The sequence below is a fragment of the Synchiropus splendidus genome, chromosome 11, assembly GCF_027744825.2.
Source record: "Synchiropus splendidus isolate RoL2022-P1 chromosome 11, RoL_Sspl_1.0, whole genome shotgun sequence".
In the NCBI taxonomy this organism is placed as follows: Eukaryota; Metazoa; Chordata; class Actinopteri; order Syngnathiformes; family Callionymidae; genus Synchiropus; species Synchiropus splendidus.
The window spans coordinates 9,270,085-9,294,793 of record NC_071344.1 but is presented as its reverse complement, the minus strand read 5'-3'; the positions used below and the strand labels follow the sequence as shown (position 1 = coordinate 9,294,793).

The window sequence follows — 24,709 nt, the reverse complement described above, 5'->3', positions numbered from 1 at the left end:
TCCCTGAGAGATGTGTGTGTGATCTGAATTGACTTGCCTTTGTTTAAAATATCAACTTTATTGCCATGGTCGGTGGGGATCCCACCAACTAGGAAAGTGCTTTGGAATAAAGTGCTGTCAACAAAATAAAATAATATAAAACAGTCCATGATCGGGGTGAGAAGGGTCGGCTCTGATCCGACCCGCACACCTCTGGGTCCTGGAGACATACAGGTCAGGAAGAGGTGAGATTATGACTATTTTGCTTAAAGCCAAAGCCTGTTCCCTCACTCAGTTGATGTACACGGTGGGAGCCGGAGTGGATCTAAAACATTGTTCCTGTTCTGATCCCACTTGGCGGACATATATCACTGACGCTGAAAGGCCTGGCTGTGGTCGATCCCCGGACGCCACTGCTCCTGGTGCTCACCATCATATGTCGGTCATTTAATAGGACCGTTCCTTTTTGCGACCTTCAGACATATCATCGTGAACGTGTAGAAACGCGGCGTTGGATTGATGACCAGACATCTGCACTCGGACACAGCCATTGACAGCAAAACAGACCGGCACTAACTAATAAAAAACATGTAGGTCTCATGTGTGGCAGGCGGTGACAAGGCTGTGGTGATACACACATTTGTCAGCATTCAAGAAATACAGGTGGAAGATTGGATAGTGCTTGATATTTTGAATGTATTTCTTGTCGTAGCTGTTTGAAGATGGAGGACAAGTGACCGGCGTGTGACTTCACCAGCGTTCACTGAGCCAGAAAAATGTATTTTCCGCTTGGGAAAAAGCAACTCAAATTCATAAGACAAGGTTTACTCCTGAAACCTATAATCTACAAGCTCGTGTCACTGCTGGGCTTCAACGGACAACCACATCCAAAATCTGAGATGGAACTGTGACTGAAAAAACTGACTTATTCTGTGTTGAGAACGTAAAATACAACAATTTAGCTACCGTCTTGTACTTTCAAACAGCGGTTTAGCATTCTTGAGGTCTTTCTTGTTCATGAAAAAGGCTGTTGTATCTATCTGTCCATCCGACTGAAGGATATTTCCACAGGTTTGATAGCCCAGAAAAAAACTTCAGTAGAGCAGAATGAGAAATTCACATTTCATACACGTTGCATACATTTTTATTACTTTGACAACATGACTCAAAATGAAATTAAAAATCTAGATGAGCTTTAGTGTCGAACTGAAAAGGCGAACACGGCATGAACTTCAGCTGCTTTGTAAAAGGAAACAAGTTATAAAAGACATATCTAAAAGTAGGTCATTTATATCATCCTTGTTTATACCCTGTAAATAGGCAGCTAAGGTAAATAATGATATTTACCATCAATTTTGATTAAAGTAGGAAGCAAATAATGAAATTACAATCTAATAACCAATAAAATTGTCACTTTTATATACGTATTTATATGTATTCATCTATATATAAATGTACTTTTTTGCTCAGTGGAAGACAATAAATCGTTTGAATGAATACACTGAATTTTTTCTTTAATTTTTTTTAAATGCATGTTTAATTTCTAACATCCTGGAAGCTGTTTTAAACTAATGAAAATATGTCGGGGCTCCATAAGCTCTGGGAGAGGGAGGAGTGTTTTGCATATGCTTACCCCTCAGGGGCGAAATTACCTCAAAATCACCCCTTATGAATATTTAAATAAAGCCTTCAAGAGGTGAGAATGAGCCAGGAGCATGCAAGTATTAGATTTTACTTAACATTGGGACATATTCATATGTTTCATATTAAAACTGATCACAGCTACCATGACAGATTTTTATTGGAATGCATGACGCCACATTAAAACACAACAAAGAAATCATTGCTGTTACCGCTCGTCTTCAGGTGCAAGACAGATGAGTCGGGAGAATAAACACTACGAATCCACAAGTGGCTGCTTCCGAAGCTTCAAAGCTAAGTCATGTGCTCCTTTGTCTGAACGATTCCATTATTAAGATGCTCTTTGCTGACATTTAATAAGCGTGACCTTTTGCTTTGTCCATACATCCACTTCACTCTCGCATTCGCGACGGCACGTTGTCGAGGATATTGCAGCAACTCTTTCTTTTACTGTTAAGGAGAGCTGGTGTCATGGAAACAATGAAGCGTATTGTGCTTGTCAGCGTCATGTCTGACAAACAGATGTATTTTCACTCATGGAATACACATCATTGTCACTTTAAATGTACTTGACACTGTCTCTCATTACTACAACTTATATCAAATGCAATACATATATATTTTCTTTACGTAGCAGGCATTGTTATACTCAGATAATGTTTTTCTCTTTATCAACACAATTTTAGTTCTTGGAAATGGCTATTCTCTTTTGTGTATGCAGGTGCTGGATATTGTAGTTGGTCCGCAGTGATGGTCAATTCATTTATTCAATGGTACTTGACATTAGGAAACTGAAAAACAGGCTATGGCTTTGTGGAAACCATTGTTCCCGAACGATAATCTTAACATATAACTCAAATTGGAGAGTAGCCCACCTGCATCAGTTTACACCTGTTCTATAAAGGAAGAAGACTTTTTTAAAAAAAGAAAAAGATAGAAAAAAAAAAGTTAAGTCAGCAAATGGAATGTATCAAAACACTTGTATATCTGGGGAAAGAGCAAGCGTTCATAAAAGCTAATTCAAAAATGTCACAGCTACAAAGTCGTTGTGGATCGCATTAAAGTTTAGTGCCCGGATCATAACTCATGATAAAAGCACAATGTACGATGCATATGTCTTCATGTGTCAGCTCCTCCTTCCTAATTTGTCCATTTACAGTAGCTTATGGTTTTATAAATACCGTTTTGGCTGTTTAATGACCTTTACAAGGCCCACCCCCACCTCCTCCTGTTATCCCCCATGGCTACTGAAGTGTCCTTTAAATCAATATGTCGGGGAATGGGATTTCGAGCACTTTGCAATTCACCCTTGTACATTTATCTTCAATGACATGACACTCATGCCACCTCTGCTGCACCTACAGCTCACACACGTGAGGACGCAGAGGGAAATGAAAGCAATAAAAGCTCGAGATTGAAGCTGGTCAACACCTAAAGGCAATGATCAATTTTTAAATGGCAACTAATTCGGCTTGATATTTACCAGGTAAATACGATCAGTGTACAGCGACCAATGTTAGCTCCACCTTGATCATAAACTACAAATATCTTCAGAGCAAATAACTCTCAACAGAAGAGGAAACACGGATATCATGAAAGACACACAAGGGCTGCCGTCATGTGCCTGGTGCACACTTGATCACACCAACATGAGCAACGTTTTCTGGTGTAAACTCACACACCAACCTTGGAATCTTAACATGAATCTCTCTATTTCAGGATGTAATTTATTTCTTTTTTGTCAAAAGTGGAGACAATTTATGGTCTGAAGTTTTAGGAGTGTGGTATCATTTATATTTTTGAAACAAGAATCAAATTTTCAAAGCTCTAGGCCATCAGTACGGAGGTGGACACAAGTTTTCGAACACTCCATGCATTCTACTGCATGCTATTGGACGACTAAGTGTTAAGGCCCATTTATGCTCCCTTTACATACAAAATTTCTCCCGCTCGTTCAAAGGATGCTACCGTCACTGATCACATGCTTCCATGCATTCTTTGGGTTGGTATTGCTGTTCACCAATATATCCACCAGGGGCGCAGCCCACAGTCAAAAGTTTATGACAATTACAAACTCCAAAAGCCAACATGGCGTCTGTGGAAGAAGTATTGATAATGTCCTTCTTCGACAAAACTGGACAATGGAGGAGGTGTTCAAGGAGGGAGTAGTCGTGAGGCCATTAAATATATGGAGGACGGAGAATTCTTCTTCGTGTCTCATTGGAGCTACATATCGGGTAGTGAGAGCAGCGGTTCCCCCAGGGTCTCCAGTGGTACTGCTCCATCTGGGTTGTCTCCGTAAGCTTTGTAGAAACGTGCCGGAAAATGGACAAGATGAATGCATGGACTTTGTCCATATCTGGATCCGTACGTAAGGTTTAGCATAAATGGTCCTTTAAGAAGGATCACAGGTGAAACTGGTTCATCGGCACTGCCTCACATATGTCAATGCAAAACTACAGTATGTCATTATCAAGTAGGGACGTCCCAATTTGACCGGTTTTGGCAGGAGGACCAGATAATGTATTTCGGCACAAGGTCGGGCCGATACTTTCATTTGCGACACTTCACTCAGCTTTGCACTCGTAACTTGCCATCCAGGTGATCCCACGCCCCAAAAATGAAACGGAAACTGAGGATGTGAGCGTCACACTCCACTATCGCACTTTGCTGCCGTTGTTTTTTTCATCTTTATCACTTCTGCCTTGTAGCACAACAACACGTTTTTGACTACGTAATAGACTACTCTAAAAGACTGTGTAAGTACAACCACATGTTTTTAACCAAAGGGACGAATCAATGAATAGATCAGATCGGATTGGGAGCAGAAAAGTCTGAATCGAGACATCCCTATTATTAAGATCAATCCTCTAACTGCATTGCTATTTTACATCTATGAGGTCTGCACAATGAATTTACTTTCAAATTACGATGGAGACTGTAATTCAAGGAGCTGTCGGGTTTCTCTCTCCGTTTCCATTGTTTGTTTAAAGCACAGACTATTTCAAATGCTGCACTAAAGAAGCTGTGAAGTGCTCCAGCTGATGTGGAAAGGCCTGGGGTGGCAGTTAAAGTTCAGTGGCCCAGCCATCACGACCATGAATCTGTCATGAGACTCATTGTGTTTCTGCGGATGAAAATGGGAATCATCACTTCTGCTGCTTACCCCAGACACCATTAAAGATCACACTCAAATTGGTACGGCAGCCCAGAGTTGCAATCTACAGCGGGTTCCTGTAGATTTATCTGCATCTTTAAACCCTGTGGTTTAAAATGGAGCTGCTTCTTACGCTGGAAAAAATAGTTTTGATGTCCAGTTCACTGGCTGATGTTGATGAGTATTTCCCAGGCTGAAGCCATTTCCCACTGAGGTTAATTTTGTGCAACTGATCGACTGTCTAAAATGTTTCTTTCCAACTCAGACTTTCCTATTTCTAGTTATAATATTAAAAACAAAACAATGATGTTGTTTGGACACTGTGGGTTGCTGCTCCGCCACAAACATCACTGCAGTTGTATGTTTTACAAGTTGGATCCAACACGTCTTTTGGGTTTGGGGAAATCCAAAGAGACACATTTCCTCAGGATCCAACAGTACTTTGGGATGAAACCATGTCATGAAATATGGTGATTCACTGGCAACAGAAGCCAGCTTGTTAACAACAGAGCAACATTTGTATGAACAAATATACCCAACCAAATTTAAATAGACCTGTGTGAGTTAAATATGAACTATTTCACTCTCCATCTCCAGCAACAAAAACACCTCTTGAAGCCTGTCATGTTCAAAATATGTGCCAAAGCAGCAGCACTGACCTTCCCCCAACCCCATCGCGAGATAAAGTCAGCACACAGACGCCTCAGACAAACCCAGTTCTCTGAGCTCCTCTGTATTCTGTCCACCTTCTCCTTGTCTAAGATCTGATATCAGCACGGATTGCTTCCTGTCAGTCTCTGTGAAACAGTGCTTGCAAGGTTTCTTCGAGCGAGCGGGGACTTCACTGACTGCAAAAACCTTCCTTTGATGTCTTTGCTCAAGGGCTTATGATGGACGGGGCCATTCCACTCGCACACTTTGTCTCACAACGCTCCTGGTTGGGTTTACGGTGTTATGAGATGATTTAATATTATTGTCCATTTATGTCCAAGACGTACAGTCAGTGACTCCTACATAAATACAAATGAAAGTCGATAGAAATCTTTCACAGAATGTTGCATCTGAAACATTTTTCTGAGCCGCGGCAATTTTTGTCACAATCGAAAAAGGACTATAGTAAGACCAACAGAGTCTAAACTGTTTATGAAATAGGTGTGAATAAATTTCGGAGTTAACGTTAACCAAATAAAAAGAATAGAGCCTGTTAAACGTTGCATGGACAGATAAATACAAAACAGTGCCAGATCTTAACAAATGCCAACCTTCCAGCTTCACTGGTTTTGTCCCACCCCATTCAAAAATACCATTTCAAACCATCCATTAAATTTAATGTCATATCAGGAGACAAAAGTCAGCGAATTTTTTTGCGGTAAATCTTCCAAAACAAAAAGTGTAAAACAGTGGTCACACCCCTTTTTGAAACAGTGACCTACTCCAAGGACGCAGAGCAACCTGAGGGCATACTACCACAACCTATTAAGAATGATAAATGATATTCATCCATTACGGTATTGATTCTATACAGTAATTGACATTGACAAAAAACAAGGCAAGAGACGCAAGTCCAACACTTTTACAGACGGTTAATTCGTAGATGATCATTTGTGGTGCCCTGATCGATCTGCCGAAGAGAATGTGATTGAAAAACGCCACTCAATGCTTTTCATTTCGGATCACAAAAAATAACCATACCACCACCAGAAGCCCAGTGTGCAGTGTCGTACCCAGAGTTTGCCATGACAATCCCTGTGATAGAAACCTTTCAAGGTCTCACTGGGCACAGAAACAAGGCCATGGGTTTGGCTTGAGTTTGACCCACGCTGGAGGTTGCGCAGTATTGGTGCAGTTTTCCGATGTGAGAGTGCGGCAGCCTACCTCTACTACGACTGGCACCTCAGGACAGTTTAGGGCGACCTATTAACTTCTGTTTGTTTTGGAATTTGAGAACAAACTGGAAATGCAGTGTGGATTTCTGCATGGATATAAGAATTCACAAACTTCTCACACAAAGGGAACAGATTTGCTTCAAACCCTGAATAGCAAAATCTCTGTTCTTAGGACCTTGAAGACTTTGCAATGGTAGTTCAGAATAGATGGAGATGATGTCTCTTCGAAAACTGTCCCCAATGATGGAGTGCTCAAGTATTGTGCATTAGGGATGGGCGACATTGACATTGCGTTGCACACACTACAGTCTGTCTTGAAAGTGCCTCCAACACCGTGGAATATGTCACTATTTTCAACACAGTGTTTCACTGAGGTGCCGTGGATTATGGTCCCATCATATTCACGTATGCATGTCCAATGGAAAATGCAAATTTCTCATCGCGGGATACATCGTGCACAATAAATCATCGTGCAATACTAGTTCAGAATGCACCAATGGAGATGATGTCTCTTCAAGAACTGTCCCCAATTATCCAGTGTTGAACTATTCACCTACGTTAATACTTTAGTCGGAGCAACAACATCGCTAAGATGCGAAAGCCATCAAAGCGCCATGTTTGTCGTCTTATCTTCATCTCGCACTGTAGTTGAGGTAATGATAGACCCGGCTCTGATCCTCCACTGGCGCCAAACACAGTCGGCAATTGCACGACATAATGATCCGCTAACTGAGCACACACACGTCTGTGCACACTTCCAAACACACGGAGTTTCTATGATCTGTGCATGACCAGGATCCCATCCCCCCCACACACACATCCGCTTCAGACCAGTGGGAAATCTCCGCAGCTTGCAGAAGTAGATTACAGTCAACATGTTATTAGAAGCTGCTGGACTCGTGATTAATGTCTGCGCGTCCAAATATGAAATGGATGGAAGTGTCAGTGTCCATCACTCTAAATAAAAACACCATTTGATTTCGGTTTCCCATCAGCAAACTCCATCAGCCATAATCTTCTTTTTTGCAGTACGGTAGGTTTCTGCATGTGGGTGGTCATTGGTGGATCTGACCGTCCTGCGGCTACTTCTTCATGCTTATTAACTGCTGACGCTTGCTGCTTATAGAGGGTAATATGGCTTTTATATTTTCCTCCTCAGGGGCCACCATTATAATAAGAGACATGAGAAGTCATGGGATTATAGTGGCAAGTCAATAAGATCCAGTCAAGGGCCACCTGTGCCTCAAACCAACGATTTACTGAGGTTTCACCGTCGAGTGGTGTAGAATCGTGACGTTTTTTCAGCCCAGGAGAAATTCCACACTCGCTGCACTTTACATGACCCATATTTTTACACTGAGTGTAAAAAATGGCAAAAAGAAAAAGGTGTTGCTTCCAGCTTGTTTCACTTGATCAAGTTGCCCGCTGGAACGCCGACGTGATAAACTTGGAGTCAAAGTGGGTTTTCTCAATACTCTGCCTCCAGGGCAAACCCGAGGTACATTAGCATTTTACCCACGCACCTTTAGACGCGCAGGTTTATAGCCGCTCACCTGACACCAGCTGTGTTAATCTGCATTGATCTATAAAGAAAATAATTTTGTGAATACTGGTGATGTGCAGAAACAATGTCAGATCCATTCTACGTGTCTCTGTTAGACGTTTTGAGGCACCAAACAGAGAAGGAGCCGTGTATCATGCGGCGCGGTGTGGAAACTCTGGACACTCCTTTTAATTGTGCTTTTCATCATCTCCTTTAACAAGCTGCTGTTGACTACTTTTCAAAACCTCATGCTGGTTTTGCTTATTTGCGGCTTTAATAAGGCAGAAAACACAGTCATTAATAGTCTTTGGGTGGAGGGTAGATTCTCACCAAAAAAAGAGAGGTCAAATTGGATACTTTTTTTGAGAGAAACAAATGTTGCCCAAGTGAGTTTGCAACAGGATACAAATATTCTTTTAGTGAATTCGCTCACATTGGTTAAACATACTGAGTATTAGCTGCGATAAGACAAACACGTCATTGGACGCCAGATGGACCTGTATACATTCATACGTCTCGTCGTGTTGTTTTTGCCTGGGCACTTTTGATCTGTTGTCCATTCGTGCTGTACAGTATCACTGAATGGTATTCTATGATACAGGTATCAAACTATGACGTTGACTTGTGTGACTATGTGGAAAGGGTTTTACTCCCTGAGGAATTTTCTCTGAGGAAAAGCAGGAAAGCCATGTCTTCATTTGTTACACATTGCTTGAATTCTTTGACTGTTTAATAACCTGTTTAATAAGTGTTTTCAAATGTATTTCTTATCTTCAGACAACATTAGCTTTATTCACTCAATTGCAGGTCAAACAGCACAAACCAGAAAACTAAGCTGTTACCATCAAACCGAAATGAAACGTACACAGTGCACCGTTCTTTTTTTTTTTTTTAACTTTGAGCTTCTACTGAGTTCTACTGAGCAAACCTGTACATGTTTTGACCTACTCTACAATGAGATGCACACATCGCCGTGACACATACATCCCTAAGTTTCCAAATTTGTTTGCACATCATCCTCAGTCACACCTCTCTTTTTCACTGGCATAAACAAATCCATCTTTCATTTTGAACACCATTGAAACCAACAATCCATCTCTATCAGTGCATGCCGGAATATGTGTAAAAGGAACATGTTGGCACTCAGAGAAAAGTGATTTGTTGCGATGAGAATTTGATTTCCCACTGTTATCGATTCGACAATCCCACAGGTGGAAGACAGAGAAAGTAGCAAGCACAACCATTGACTCAGACAATGCTTCATTTGCTTTGTGTTCTGGGTGATGTCTTATTCCCCACAGCGCCTCGGGCTGCTGGACACAGACTGCATGTCTTGCAGGTTTTTTTTTTTTTTCTACACAACAAAGAACTCATGGCTGTCGCGGTCTTTCAGGGTGTTTGGGAAAGAAGTTTGGACAGAATGTTAACTCATCCGGTTTGATGCACAGTGGTGTACCCTCTCTGGACCCTTCTGTCAGGAGGAGAGAAACCACTCCATTGTAGTTCTACTGACACGTGACTGCTTAAGAAGGGACTGAAACACCTTTACAATCGTGACCAAAACTGAAAACTTGATGTCGCATAAAGACTAGATTTACCATCATATCACATGGATCATTTTTAATGGCACTGAACAGTGTTTAAAAAAAAAAAGGGAGGCAAAGTGATGGACCACTTGGAGAACAGCAGAAACACTTGTATTGGAACGTGTGAAGCAAACCTTCAGCATTGTTTGGTGGGCAGACGTGACCTGTCTCCCGTTATGAGCTCGATATGGAAACTAAATGTATAAAAGCGATTATGACACTGGTCTGGTTTCTGGGCGCCACAATCGTGACCCAAATCAAGTAGAAAAAGAACATGTATTACTTTAATATTTTGACTGAAAGTTTTGCATTAGCATTGCACACAACAGGGTATAATAACCAACATTCTTATATACTAAAATATATATACGGCTTTGAGGGAAACGGACCAGTTTTCATAGCTATTTTTGTCTGTTCATTGTGCTTTGCAAAAACGAAATCTGAAAGAGGCACTAGGACAAAAACAAACAAACAATGGGTTCCAATTGGAGCTTTTCAGGGTATTTTCTTCATGACCTCTGTGATCACATACTGACGCACATTTTCAGCTTATACCTGTAGAACTGAAATTAAAGTGCATGGAAGAGTCCTCTGTCATCTTATTGGACAATATGTTGATGGAAAAAATGAAATAATTTTGGCTCGGTTTAGTTGCTTTCCAGTATGTGCCAGAGTGAACAGACTTTCTGCTCCATAAAAAGCAGTGTTTTTGAAGAGGAAAGACCCAAAAGCCACTGAAAGTGGTTAAAAGCCCATTTTTTTGGGTTCAGACTTCAGCAGTCTAGAACAGATCCAAGTGCAACCGCAAGCTTTTCTCTCCAACAAAAAAAACTTGCAGTCACTGTGGATGCCACTGTGACTGAAACGCATGGCAGTTTGAGGGGCTTTGAATAGCAAGTGACACGTTATAACATTTGGAACGAAAGGAACACCATCCCATCGTTTGCCTAACCCCAACCTCTGTCATTTTTAAACATGCCGTGCTGCAGTAGGGGGAGAATGTGCTTCAATTGGAAGCCTCATGGGTCAACATGCAACACAAATGGCTGCCCTCTGCGTCAGCGTAGGGTGCAAATGTCTGGATGATGTGAGGCAAGATCCAAGTCTCTTCCCCTCCATGAGCCAGGACTCAAGGCAAGTCAAGTATTTGCCGCGAAGTCAAAAAATGATTTAACATTTTCTGAGAGTATCTATGTGAATATGATGCTGTTTTACTAAAATTCCATCGGCAGTGTTTTCCCAAGCTGAAAGTACTCTAAATGGAAATGATTTCATATTTGAATCCTAGTAGCATTCTGAAAATTCCCCCCGAACAGGCAAGAACAAATGTATATTTTTCCTTTGGATCTGCGCTCAGTTTACTTCTCCAGTCGTCTGCGAGCTCATGGATATGATTGCAGATTAATGCTGCAGCTCACCTGTCAAGGACAAGCAGTCATCTCACTAATGTGAGTAGAAGAGAAAATCTGAGGTCAGAGCGCAGGGGATTCAGGTGTGTTTTACCCTTGAAAGTGTCTCGCACAGTATTACTCACTGTCACCTGCTAGCAAACACACCATTGGTGTATTAAAGTGTCAGACCTTATAAATCTTTGCATGGACAGAGCTCCTTTTATTTAAAATGGAGTATTAGAGACGCCATAAAACACAGCCTGCCAGGGCAAATAATTCACTGGGAGGCATTTGGAACACATCAGAGACTTGAAATGAATATTCATGGAGTCACTTTGGGGCCACACATTGTTATTTAGAAGTTAGTGCACGGATAAGTTGAGAAACAATTTTCGACCCTGACACAATAACGGAACAAATGCAAAGTCCGGCAAAAAGTTAAAAATGCATGGAAGTTCATATCTAAACAAGACATTTGTTCACTCGAAGGACAAAACAAAACCTATAAATTTTGATAATGCAAATTAAAAAAAAAAAAGAATAATCGATTTTTGTCATGAGACCAAATCTGAATTTATTTTTAACATTTTGATGTTTACATGAGTAAGTATACAGGAGTCGTTTGCAGAACATATGTTAACTTTTCTGCTCATAAGATCATGTGCTTTTTAAATTCTCAAATGCTGCATTTCAAAGAAACATCGGAAATTTTGTTTCCACTCGAGTAAACATCAAACCCCACCCATTTAATATTCATTTATTTACTGTAAATCAAGAAAACGAAAATGATAACTTATTTCTGAAATATGTGACGTTAATAAGAAATTTAAAAAATAAAACTCAAATTCTTTTTAAGATACAAGAAAGTGATCAGTTAAATACCTAGTTTTCAGTGTTCAATGAAGGTGACATAATTGGAAATTGACTCTTTTTTTAATAAATTACAGGACCTGCTGTGCAACCGTAACTTAGCCACGGGTGAAAAATTGCAGTAGTTAATCAGTTCCACCGCTGGCGTTATAAATAGTTCATGTAATTGAATTTGGATTCAGTTACTGGCCCGGCTGGAGTTGGACTCCGCTGCCCACAGATTCCTCAGCTCCACCACAGACGTCTGCTCTGTCATTCAGAGACTCTCAGACGGTGAAGCTTTGTGGATCAAGAGTGTTTGGGTCCGACATAATGACATGACGGAGGATTTCATAATTGGTCCCCACTTCATGTTTCTAATTGCTAGGAACGTAATGATCTGAGGCATCGGACCTCGGAGGCAAAGTGTCGCCCCAGTCAATAAGTGGCCATTCTAATCGGCCGGGAACAGAGAGGAGGAGTGGAGGGCCACACTTGTGTTACGTGACCACAGTGTCACATGTTCTGTTGAGAGATTGAGGCTCTGCGAGCATTTACTCAGTCATAATTCATCTTATTTGCATTTTTAGCTGCGGCAATACTGGCCCCATGAAGGAGAACATCCACATGTCAGTCTGTCTTCAATTCTTTCTATCACAGCATTTTTCTCATTGGAATCACAATTTCAGACAACAGGGTCATGGGATCATCAGTTTTTAGCCGTTCACCCAGCAGTGGGGTTCTATTATTCCATGCGTTTGTTGCGTCTCTCTCGCAGCCCCATGTCAATAACAGATCACTTTCCCATTCAATCTCAATATGAGCAGGTGGCTGTTGCTCTAGGCTACGCCTTTCCTATTATGTTGGAATGTATGAAGCAGTATAATCATTCTTGTAAATGACACTGTATATTCTGAAAAGCACACGTCATTTGAAGAAAATTCAATATTAAAACAGCGATATATTGAAGAAAAATCTTTTCTAAAAGAAAAAGTCATCATGCTCACAAGTCACACCTGACCTCTTCATGCCCTCACATCTATAAACCCCAGTCATTCTCCTCTCCTTTCCCCTGGTGTCTCATCTCAAATGTTCTTCATCCAATATCTACCAAGGATTTTTTGTTCCCATGCTGGGATGGGGGACCCTATGCTGCTAAAGTGCTGGGGAGAACTCTATACCTCTGTCTTTCCTCTCCACGTGTCCCACCACCACCGAACATCTCCATATGATCTGTCGCTCTGACATGCTTGTTTTGAAACTCACCCTCCCAAGTCACTCTTAAAGAGAACCATAGCGTCTCCAACTCTGCAACCACCAACTCTGCTTCTTGTCTTGGTTTCAGAGCTACTGTCTCCGAACCTGAACCCATGACGGGTCTCACTGCTCTCCAATTAATCTTCTCTTTCACTGAATAAATGTGTGAAACTTTGAACCTGCAACAGCACATGCTGACATTTCTGATTTATATTTATAATAAATGGAACATCGGGCACTAAAATAACTGTTTATTATGTATTGGCTGCCATTATATACATGTTATCTTTCACTCAGCAAACGCAGGCTCTGCACTTTCACTGCTTTGATAATCTGAAATTGCTAATCTGTTGCCGGGTCATGGGGTTAATTGGACATTTAGTGTTTACAAGGGGTTCATCAACAGCTGCGCATCAGACTGAAGGATCCAGAATTGTTACAGTTATGACCCTGAGAAGAGAGTTAGTCAGGCAAGAAGCTTTTTTTTTCATCTTCTTTAGCAGAGAGACACTACACTGAATCTCAAGTGAGTGACTTGGATTCCCACAGTCTCGGCCAGATGCTTCAGATGACCCTTTTTAAATCACAATACTACTACAACACTTCTTCTTTGCCTGCCAACAGTTTCCATACCTTGAGACACGGATGCGCAGCGTCACCAAGTCAGATGAAAACGGATCCATTAAGAGCTTAAGAGCACAGACCAGTGAAGCCAACAGGAAAACATCATTTGCAGGAAGCAGCGATGCAGAGCTCATGCTAGGGAATTGCCAATTTTCCTGTCCATGACTGCGCCTGGAAATCCTGTCCTGACCGCAGTGGAGTCAGACGCACCAAATGGTCTACTGCTAAGCCACATATTAATGGCCCTTTCAAGAACATACGTTCAGACTGAATTGTTCTTTTACACTTCAACATAGAGATCATTCTCCCTCGCTGACATAAGTACAAACGTGTTAGTTGTAGAATCACAATAGAAGCGCAAATCTCATTTAGGTCTGTTTAAACAGTGTCCACAAGGAGACACTAACACTTTCAGTCTGGTAGAGAGCAAACCACAAGGGTGCATGCACTTCAAAATAACACATTCAAACTGCGACGGCCATCATCATCTCACATTTGAGGCACTTTAGAAAAGGGCGCAATCCACAGTAATTTCAAGGCAAAGGCATCAACCACCAAGAGAACAATTTCTTTGTCACCAGTCCATTTTAAGGCCTGTTTTCTTTTCTACCCAGAGGTGGGTGTCTTTAATGGTAAGGCAAATGCAACTTAACTAATGAAATGATACGGCAATTTCTAGTGTAACCATTAGTCACACAAATCCACATGCCAAAGTGCCATATAGACGGCAGGTGGTGGCCTCATTCCACTAGATTGCAGTTCTTCTGCTGCAGTCTGAGGCATTGATCAACATGCAGCGAGAAGTCATGTTAGAAACTGGCATCAAAAACTACAAAAAACTACAGGCAAAAGTTGATCGGTTGTTAAAGCTGAGGCTACTCTGGGTTCTCCCCAGCGCTTAAACTGATTTTTGACCCCCCTATACTTGGATAAAATCTTAAGGAAAACCATGCTGCCGAGGTTTAGTCGATGTTGTGAAGGTGATTTAACAGCCGCTGTTTTTGTAAAGTTTTGTTTCCCAAAACTGCCACCGCACCGTCCGTCCACCGTCCTGTCGGCACTAAACTCAGAATCCATCAAGATTTATCCAACTGGCTTGACACAGAATCCAGCACCAAATAAATGTGCTCCAAAAATGTAAACATACAAAAGTAATAATGACTACTGTTATGGAGTGAGATAATGAATGATAAAGATTTGTCAGGAAGCTCCGCAACACTACAGTAAAATGATGCAGAAGAAGGTTAACCAAAGAAAATAACAAACAAAAAAAACGTCATGGATGGATGGATGACAATGCCGGACAACCCATCCTCACTCCCAGGTCGTAATATATTGACGTTGAGAAAGTGGACTTTCGCATCCTATATTGTTGACAAAGACGACATTCCAGAACACGGAAACATGCATTTCACTTCTGGTCTTAGCTGGACTTGGTTTTCTGGGCTGCCATGTCCCCATGGTCGGTGACCTCTCTTTGTCCTTGTCCTTCGAGTCTCAGTTTGTTTCCAAGATAGTATAAATTAAATCAGAAAAGGCAAGAAGAATCTTATTTTTGGTTTGGTTTTGTTTTGTGTAAAAAACATCCTTGGGGACGGATTATGACTATTTTACTTCCTGAATCCGATAATGCATCCCTGTTTGCATTATTGAACTGTTCAGACTAAATGAGCGAGGGGTGAAATCGTGGTCAGAAGGGGATGAGTTTCTCTCCCGCTGGCGGACTTTATCTCGCCTTAAAACACATCTGACTTAAAACCAGTCGACGCATGACTGAAATGTTTTTGAGGCTGTCGCCACGACTGATGGACAGCGCTGGCTTTTTTTTTTCCGGCTTTGACAATTTAGCATTAGCCGGCTACATATCGGCAGAGATTAAATGTTTCCCCCGGGCTGTTGCACATCAGTTACACTTCATGATGCATTTATTTATCCACCAGCTTGAGTTTTTATATTTGAGCCTGGAGCAGAAACGGGTCACAATTGGCCAGTTTGGTCTGCAGGGAAGCAACGACAGAACTCTTTCTCATTTCCTTTAGGAGAAAAGACGCTTGTTACATGATGAGAAGACGCTTTCAGAGTCCCATGTTCAAGACGTATTCAGATGAGTAATTGCTTATGGTTGGGATAAAATGCTGCTGGGGATGTTTAATACACCATAAATGGTTCAATGGAATGGACAGGGGACCGTACATCACATCTCTGCTGCAGACTTGTCAGCTTTTCACTGAGGGTGGCAGCAGGCAGTGAGGAACCATCAGTGAGCTGTCACCCAAACCATCTATCCGCACACATTGAATGTCCACTGACCCAATGGGCAGATAAGAAAGCTGTCAGACACATTCTTGTCAAGGATTTGAGCTCAGCTTGTGAGTACACAGGCTTAACTGTGAGGACACCACATGCTGGTGACGTTACAAACTCTTTGAAAGTTCTGACTGGGAAAATGCGCCGCTCACACATCCGTCTTCACGTTACAATGATAAAACAGGAGTATAATAACAGCGATAGCTTCAAATACTGAAGGAACCACAGTGTTGTCTCAGCCCGGCACGACTCTCAGGACGGCATTTCCATTTTCTTTTCTCTTTGTATATCATTGATAAGAAGTCGTGGAGCTAGAGACCAACTGGTCCGCAGCTCATGTCCGTTTGGCTTTTGTTTTTTAGTCATTAACTCACATAAAGATCCCATCTGTCCTCCTATCACGCTTCCTAACCATCAGCAGTCCTCGCTGCTCTGGACCGTTTCGGTTGACTGTGTCGGCAGATCCCTCGTCATCGGGAATGAGACAAGTTGCAGCCTCGGTAATCTGTCAGCTTTTCCCTCCAAGTGTCTTTTAAAAAGCAATATTTCTGCATGGTAATTTAGTTTTCCTTATCAAAGCTCGGCAAAACAAATGTATTCATTTTACTTCAGAAGGTTGACGACGACTATGGACTTGCATTCACGCGCTATATTTCAACTCATGAGTTGAAAGTCATTTAAATGAAAGAGACATAATATTACCAGCCCCTTTCTCGCTCATGTTTACTAGCCCGCAGCCACCGTCTTCCTTGTTGACATTTCTACACAAGTTGGGAATTCCATCAGAATTTAATTAAAGCTATCTCGGAGAGATGCCTTTCTTGTCCAATTGCTGCACTTTTTAATTTTGTATTGGCTCCGTCATGTTTGTTTCGTCCCCTCATGTTTTCCTCACACTTCATTTTGCAAGAGGTTATTCAAAGGTTTCCCAAGAGGATTGTTGACGCAGTTAAATAGTCAAATTCTGACACTGCACTCCGGTGTTTTGTATTCATATCAATGGTGCTCACTGTTGAATTCGCTATACTCAGGACACGAAGTGGAGACTTTTCATCGCTTCTAAGTTGATCTAACTTCATGGAGAGGCTCGACAAAAGTCAGTGAAAAGAGGTTCTTAGTATGCAGAAACTGTTAGGGTATGTTGTAAAAGCTCTTGAAGTTCACTGTGTCTACATGAGCTCCAGAGACATTTGTGTGCCATGAAATTGGCAGTTGAAGCAGAAGCGTATGAGCCAGAGACCAGAATCCAGCTTGTGGCAGCTCCAGGTTTGAAGCAAAACTGGCTTCCTCGTGGATCTTGTTTGTTTCCCTTGTGCTCACAAGCGCTCCACTTTCCTCCCAGAGTTAAAAAACCAACAGGTTAATCGATGGCCCAAACATTTACAAGAATGACATGGCAATTGTGAACCAGCTGCTGTGTTTCAGACGGGGAAAAAATAGTTTGGGACCAGAAAACATGTTTGCTAGCTGGAAAACCCAAAAATTAGGTTCAAGCTCACGAACCATGATGTCATGTCTGCAAAACCCATCAGCCAATACTAGCACACATACATCAAGATGAATACGTCTAGGGTATCTGTGTACCTGGACTGGACTGAAATATGGGTCTTGGTTTGTTACCCGCGGCAGGGATCGTCTACAGGGGTCTCGCACCATGAAATGATGTGCCATGGTATATATATACCAAGTGACACGCATAACTATTGGGCACGCAAGGAGCACCACCGCATGGCATAATCCTAACTACAGGTTCTGTTCTACTTTTACCCGACGCACTGCAGGAAACGACATGGAAGGCAAAATGTGCTTCAGTTTAACCCCTAATGACTCTGAAAGGGGCTTCATTTGATGTGACAAAGCAGTTTTTACACACGCTGATCTCAAGTGTCCAGTACAGCGTATATATATATATATATATGTATATATATATATATATATATATATATATATATATATATATATATATATATATATATATATATATATATATATATATATATATATATATATATATATATATATATATATATATATATGATGGAATGGATGTGTTTCCAAAATTCATGAAATATTGAGTTTGCTTTTCTTCTTGAAACTCAAGCATTCATCCTTACCACCTTACCATTTACCAAGCCCCTTTGAATGCAGTGGAGTTTCCCAGACTAAATCTTGGCATCTACTGTATGACCTCCACTTGCTTGTCAGTCTAAGGGCAAAGCTTAAACCCTTATTTTTTGAAGATCAGGATATTGAGTCCAACTTCTTTTGTTAAGAATCGTGTTTTTGGTGCACTTCAAATTTTTCTAAAGTATCGCAATGTTTGATTGTGTGAAACGGTCTTGATTTTTATCTTTCATTTTTTAAGTTATTTGTCATTTGTGACATGTTTAATACGACCATTTTCTCTTTGTATGCTGGAGCTATTTTGTTGATTCAGGGAGCAATTCATTCCTCTGGAGTGTGAAATTTTACTGAAATTTTACTCATAATGATAAACTTGTTTTCACACTTGTTTGTCACATAATATTGTTCTGCAATATCTGGTTTCCCCCCTTATAATAATGGCTCTGACTACAGTATGTTGTTGAAACAGGATGACAATATGGTCTGACACCACTCCTAAAACAGGACACGTATCGTACTGCAAGATACCTGCCTATACACACCTCTAATGCTCAGTGGAAGATATGTCTGAATACTGTATTGAGGCCTGGTAAACCACCTTTTCTCCAAAACCCAATCAAAAATGCGTTTGCCAGTTCAGTTAACACAAGCAGCTGTGCACAAAATAAGCCAGTAAGCTATTTGAATGGCAAAACAATGTGACACTACCAGACCATTATGAGAAGCTAAGAGATGGTTCAGTACCTCCTTATCACCACAAGGTGTTATTTAAGTTTTGACCCTGAAAGTACATGGCAACCCAGACTGTGAGGCACATTTATAAAAAGGTCCAATGGGCAGGTTTTAAATTGAGACTGCCAATACATTATGAGCAACATCTCAATTAATAAATGGTGTCGGCCTCTTTTTCTTCCTGCTGAAATCAAAGCAACTTAAGCAAACACATCTTTTGGTTCGCCATCAAGAGCAAACCATTATCGGAACAACCTTGTACTGACTGGTCATAAAAGAGCTTGCCATCCATTCATTAGATACACAAACTCCACAAAGAAAAAATATTGGTCCAGTCACAATTTAATATTTTTAATCAAAACACAATACTGCTTTCACTTGGTGTGTCACAATTTTTTTTTCAGTGTGCATGCTCCACTAATAGACTGAGATGAATGCGATGAGAGAACGATGACAGCGAGAGTTGGTTTCTATGTAAATGCAGCGCGGTGACAGACAGCCTTGATCTCAGCCCGTCCGAAGAGAAAGGACGGCAGGGATGATCGCTTTACTCCTGACCTTCTCACAAAGCGCTTTACTTTCACTGAGAACTCTTAACACTTGAATCATGCTTTTAAATGTAAGCTCCCCTTTTTGATCAGTGCTAGTTATTTTAAACCTGTGAGACAACCAGGTGACTGGTGTATGTAGTTTCACTGGTAGGTTGGTTAGTATATATATATATATATATATATATATATATATATATTATTGCATCAGAAATGGATGCAAAGTGAATGTTTGTCTCAAAATAAAAGTTGCTTTCAACCACATTTACGCCGTTCAGTAGTCATCTTTTGCTCAAAGTGGTCATCGCTCTCTCTGGGTGAGGTTTCATTATATTTAGAAATATGAGAAAACCACAAGAATGATGAATGAATCATGTTTAAAAACAGTGCAGCAACAAGTCCCCGATAGCCTAAATCGACCTGAGCTGACACAACATATCACCCATTCATCCCCTTGGCTAACCCTCCAGAAATTTCGTGTTCTTAGCGCGTGAGAAAGCTGAGTGGATGCAGTCCATGGAAGCAGGCGGATACTGGGGTAGCTTTACGTTAAATATAGTTTTACTTATCACTCAAAGGTTTGAATTACCAGTTTGAGATGTGTCATTTAAACTCTGACCCTGGTGGCTGCTCTACAGGATCATCCTCTGTTACAGCGAGTTATGGAAATTTGCTTTGACCACAAAGCATTTGTCTGATGCGTCTGTATAAAGCGCCCACACGTGTGTACGGGAAAATCCGATGTTCAGATTCTCCCTTTCACAAAGATCCTTCCCTGCCTTTCATCCTCTTTCAGCTTTCTCGTCCACGATCGGAAAGCTATCATGTCGATCAAGCTGGAATGCTACTTTACATGACAATCTCTAGTCAGATGCACTTCCTGTTCGGTGGCAGCTCCCCCCCATCTACTTCTCATCTTCCTCCTATTGTCACCTTTTTTTCAACAATCTCTACAGCTGCCTCCAGCTAAATCAATCACCTACTCCGTTTTTCCATTCTATTTTTCTCCATCCCAGTATGGTCCATTACCGTTTTCATTCCTACCCCGCATCAGATCCTGCCTGTCTGTCTGTCTGTCTGCTACACCCTCCTTACAGTCCTTCTCCCACCTTCGCACATCCCCCCAGCACACACAGTGAAGGAGCATATCATTTCTCCGAGGAGGCGTTGTAGCTCGCCTTCTCTCCGGTATGTAAGAGCTGCTCCCTTCGCCCCTGGGTTCACAGAGTCACCGCTCTGTTCCGCTCCAGGATTATGCAGATCCTAATTCCCTTCCTCTCACACCTGGGGTTGGCAGGGCATGAAATAAGGGAAGTGCCCGCCGCAAATAAAACTTTTGCCACTAACTCTGAGAGATAAGGGACAGAGGGAAAGGAAGTGGGAGTACAGTCTGATCATCTACACCATCATTTGAGGCTTTGCAATCCGTTATAAAAATAAAAAAATAAAAAATTCACATGATCAAAAGTTGCCCATTTAGGTCATTCTTTGGCAAACACAAATCACACATATTTGACGTTTTTTGAAAAGGCAAAGTTGGATGGAACGGAGGCAAGGGTGATGTAAATTAAGCAACTAGAATTTCCAATTCAATACCGATATTCTAGCAGTGTGAACGTGTCCACAAATGAAAAGAGCCCATATTTTTCTTTTTATTTGCTTTGAATATTTAATCGTACTCATTGATGCATTGACTTTCTGAGTGAATTCCTGTCACTGCGCCACAATAGATGTCGACAAAAGGCTCACACACAAATCCCACTTCATGCTGTTGTCTAGATTTGAGCTGAATCAGGCAAAATGCATCGACGTGTCTTTAAGATGTAAACAATCAATGACTTGCATGCAAACGTCAGACGGCAGAAATCCTGTGCGCACAGCGAGCTTGAAAAGAATGTTAGTGAAGTGAAGTTTCCCGGTAGAGAACAACGGCGTCCGACTCGGAGGAGCTGACCCTGGTTATTACCGCCTCACGTGACCACGTATATTTCATTTGCGATTACATAGCCAATGATATGGTGTTAGACTTCAAGGCGGCGGGCGTTACATACGCAATACCTTGCCAAAACATTATGACCGCCTGTCACATCATGCCCACTGACACGTCAGGCACGTCAGACAGAAGAGAACTTGATCGACGCGCGTGATATTATTGGCACATGCACGCATGAGTAGTGACTGAGAAAGGACCCGAACCCGGGTCATAGAGAGCTACAGGTAGTCTGCTCGACCTGTTTAAGTTCTACTGGGTCTGTGGCTGCGCGTCAGCGTGAGCATCTTGACGCGCGTTTTTCATCAGTGATTTCAAATAAATCCGACTTGCAAAGTGAATAGACGCGCTATGAAATCATCTGTATGTGAGAATCGGTCCGTTAACCCAGTTCATTCTGTTAAATGTAAGTTTGGCACAACACCGTCCGTGTGTCCGCGAGAAGTGGCGCAAACAAGAGCGGGAATAAGGAGTGAAAGTGCGCCCCACCTGAGTAAGCCACCGTGGAAAACGCAGAAAAAGATGACGTAAAGGATCCTGCTGACCCGCGGGAGCATCCTCCAACTCAATATATCTCCACCGTCTCGCTGAAGAACTTAGAGAAAGAGAAGAATAACTCGGCAAATCCAGAGAGCAGCTCGTGAGTCCGTGCGAGAGGAGGAAGGCATCGTCTTTCTCAGCGATCCAAAGCTTGTTGTCTTTGGGGGAAACTTCTTCCCCTCCCACCGACCAGGTCCGGGGGGCTGCACACATCCACGCAGCCAGCACAGACCCCACTGACGCCGGCTGGATCCTTCACAGCGAGGCGCGTTCCAACAACAACCAGAGCCACGGGAACACGGTGCTTTTGATGGAAGCCCCGACTGGTATTAAACAAGAAATTTGGAGAGTGTGAGCTGAACAGATGTCTGGAACATTGATCCAGAGGTGGAGTCAAGAGTCTTGTCATATTCAGTGGGAGTGTTGTTGTGATGGAATTCTTTGAAATTATTCATGAAAAAGCACCTGACAATATGACGTTTGTGTTTTCTCGCCACTTTATGAATTGTCACTGTAAACAGGCAGAAAATAGAAATAATAAATACATTAAATGAGGGTAGATATTGAATTTTCGGAGTAAACTGGTTCATCCTGTAAATGATCCTCTCAGTGCATACATGTCTCAAACATCTGGTTACTTTGAAATCAAATATCACACTTTTAAATTATTATTAAAATATTATAAATGTCCTGTTTGTCAGTGTATCCATAAGAGAGAGCTGAGCCAGAAGGCAAAGCTCTCCATATACCGATCAATCTTCGTGCCGACCCTCACCTACGGTCATGAGCTTTGGGTCATGACCAAGAGAGCAAGGTCCCGGATACAAGCGGCTGAAATGGGTTTTCTCCGAAGGGTGTCAGGCGTCTCCCTTAGAGACAGGGTGAGAAGTTCTGTCACTCGGGAGAGGCTCGGAGTAGAGCCGCTGCTTCTCCACATTGAGAGGAGTCAGCTGAGGTGGTTCGGGCATCTCATCAGGACGCCTCCCTTTGGAGGTGTTGCAGACACGTCCAGCTGGGAGGAGACCGAGGGGTCGACCCAGGACCAGGTGGAGAGATTATATCTCTACTCTGGCCTGGGAGCGTCTTGGGATCCCCCAGTCGGAGCTGGTGGATGTCACTCGGGAGAAGGGCGTTTGGTGTGACCTCCTGAAGCTGCTGCCCCCGCGACCCAGCAATGGATAAGCGGGCGACGATGGATGGATCTATCACTCCAGAGTGCAGGGTAATTAGCGTTTAGTTCGATTCCATAGCAATGATCGATAAAGACAAAACATAATGCTGTCTTATGTTATTAATGTTGCATGATTAATTTATCTAAATATAATATGAACTAGAAATGCACTCAGAGAGCACCGACCTCCAATAAGCTGTTGATTTACTCCCGTTCTGCATTTATTTGATGGATACATATAGATTCCCTTTTTAGCATTTGAAATATCATTGATGTGACAGGGTTTCCCACAGTGCTGCAAAGTCCTATCATGATCTTACATGTTATAAACTGTGTTGTCTCTTAACATTTTTTGCTGAAGTGTGAACAAAGTGCTTCCATTTCTAGTAATTTACTTGAAAAATAAATAAATAAAACAGGTGTCTGCACAAAACAACGCTTCAAGCAATGTGGGCATTTTGGTAAGTTAACTTTGTAAATGCAACCACTGAAACTGTTATTTTAATGGAGACTAAAAATAAACAAACAAATGCACAATTTTAGCCCCTTTATGGGGGCTGCATGACCTGGAAAAAAAATCGTCACAACCACACATCTTCACTATTGACATTGGGGTAGTTGACCTTTGCGTCCAATAGTGTCGACAGAGGCAGCATTGCGTGTTGACGCATTGGCTGCGCTAGATGAAAAAAAGACAGGTTGAAGTTACAAAAGCCCCGGAATGGTGCTCCATTTATTGTCCATGTAACAGCATGTAATTTGCTATTTATCTTCTGGCAAATGGCTGTGTGCTTAAGTCATAGTGACTGCAGACGCAGCTGACCAATATGAAGGGAGCTTCCATACGTCTCCCAGTCCCTCGCACTCCTTCCCATCCGCGATGCCTCTACACTCCACCGCCTCGCACATTCAATGGTCAAATTGGAATTAGCGCAATGCAACAACGGGTGGCAGTAACTTTCCGGAACTTGCTTGAACAAACCCTGTCATTATTTAGCAAAAAATAACAGAAAATGTGTCTTCATTATGCGGAAAGCAACCCACTGGATAAATGAAAGAGAAACTGTAACATTGTAACTGTGACCAGAGTTTCTCATGTGTGGTAGGAAAGATGTCCTCTCTTTCACACCTCCATCAGAGCCATTATAGTTGACTGGAGAACGTGCTCTTCTGATCTGTGCAGTATGGAGTGATGTGCGTGATCAGAATTGTTTAGAAGATAGACATGCGAGCAAAATTAGCTTGAGTCCAAGCTATCTACTCTAGAGATTTTATAATAATACACAAAGTGCTAAACAGGCAAAACAAGGAAGAATGTTTACACTTGCTCGACCACAAAGGTGAGCTAGAACTAAGAAAGTAGTTTTGTCCTAGTTTTGCTTGG

At 41.8% G+C, this 24,709-nt stretch overlaps 1 protein-coding gene across 1 annotated transcript in view; it reads right to left on the bottom strand.

Annotated features, from left to right (window-relative positions):
• glra4a (glycine receptor, alpha 4a) overlaps positions 1–22,442 on the bottom strand; it is a 43,071-nt gene extending 20,629 nt beyond the window's left edge. The window contains exon 1 of the mRNA XM_053879173.1: positions 22,104–22,442. Coding sequence (XP_053735148.1) covers positions 22,104–22,171 — 68 coding nt within the window. The 5' untranslated portion in view covers positions 22,172–22,442. The remainder of the gene's footprint in view (positions 1–22,103) is intronic.
• Between the last annotated feature and the right edge of the window lie 2,267 nt (positions 22,443–24,709).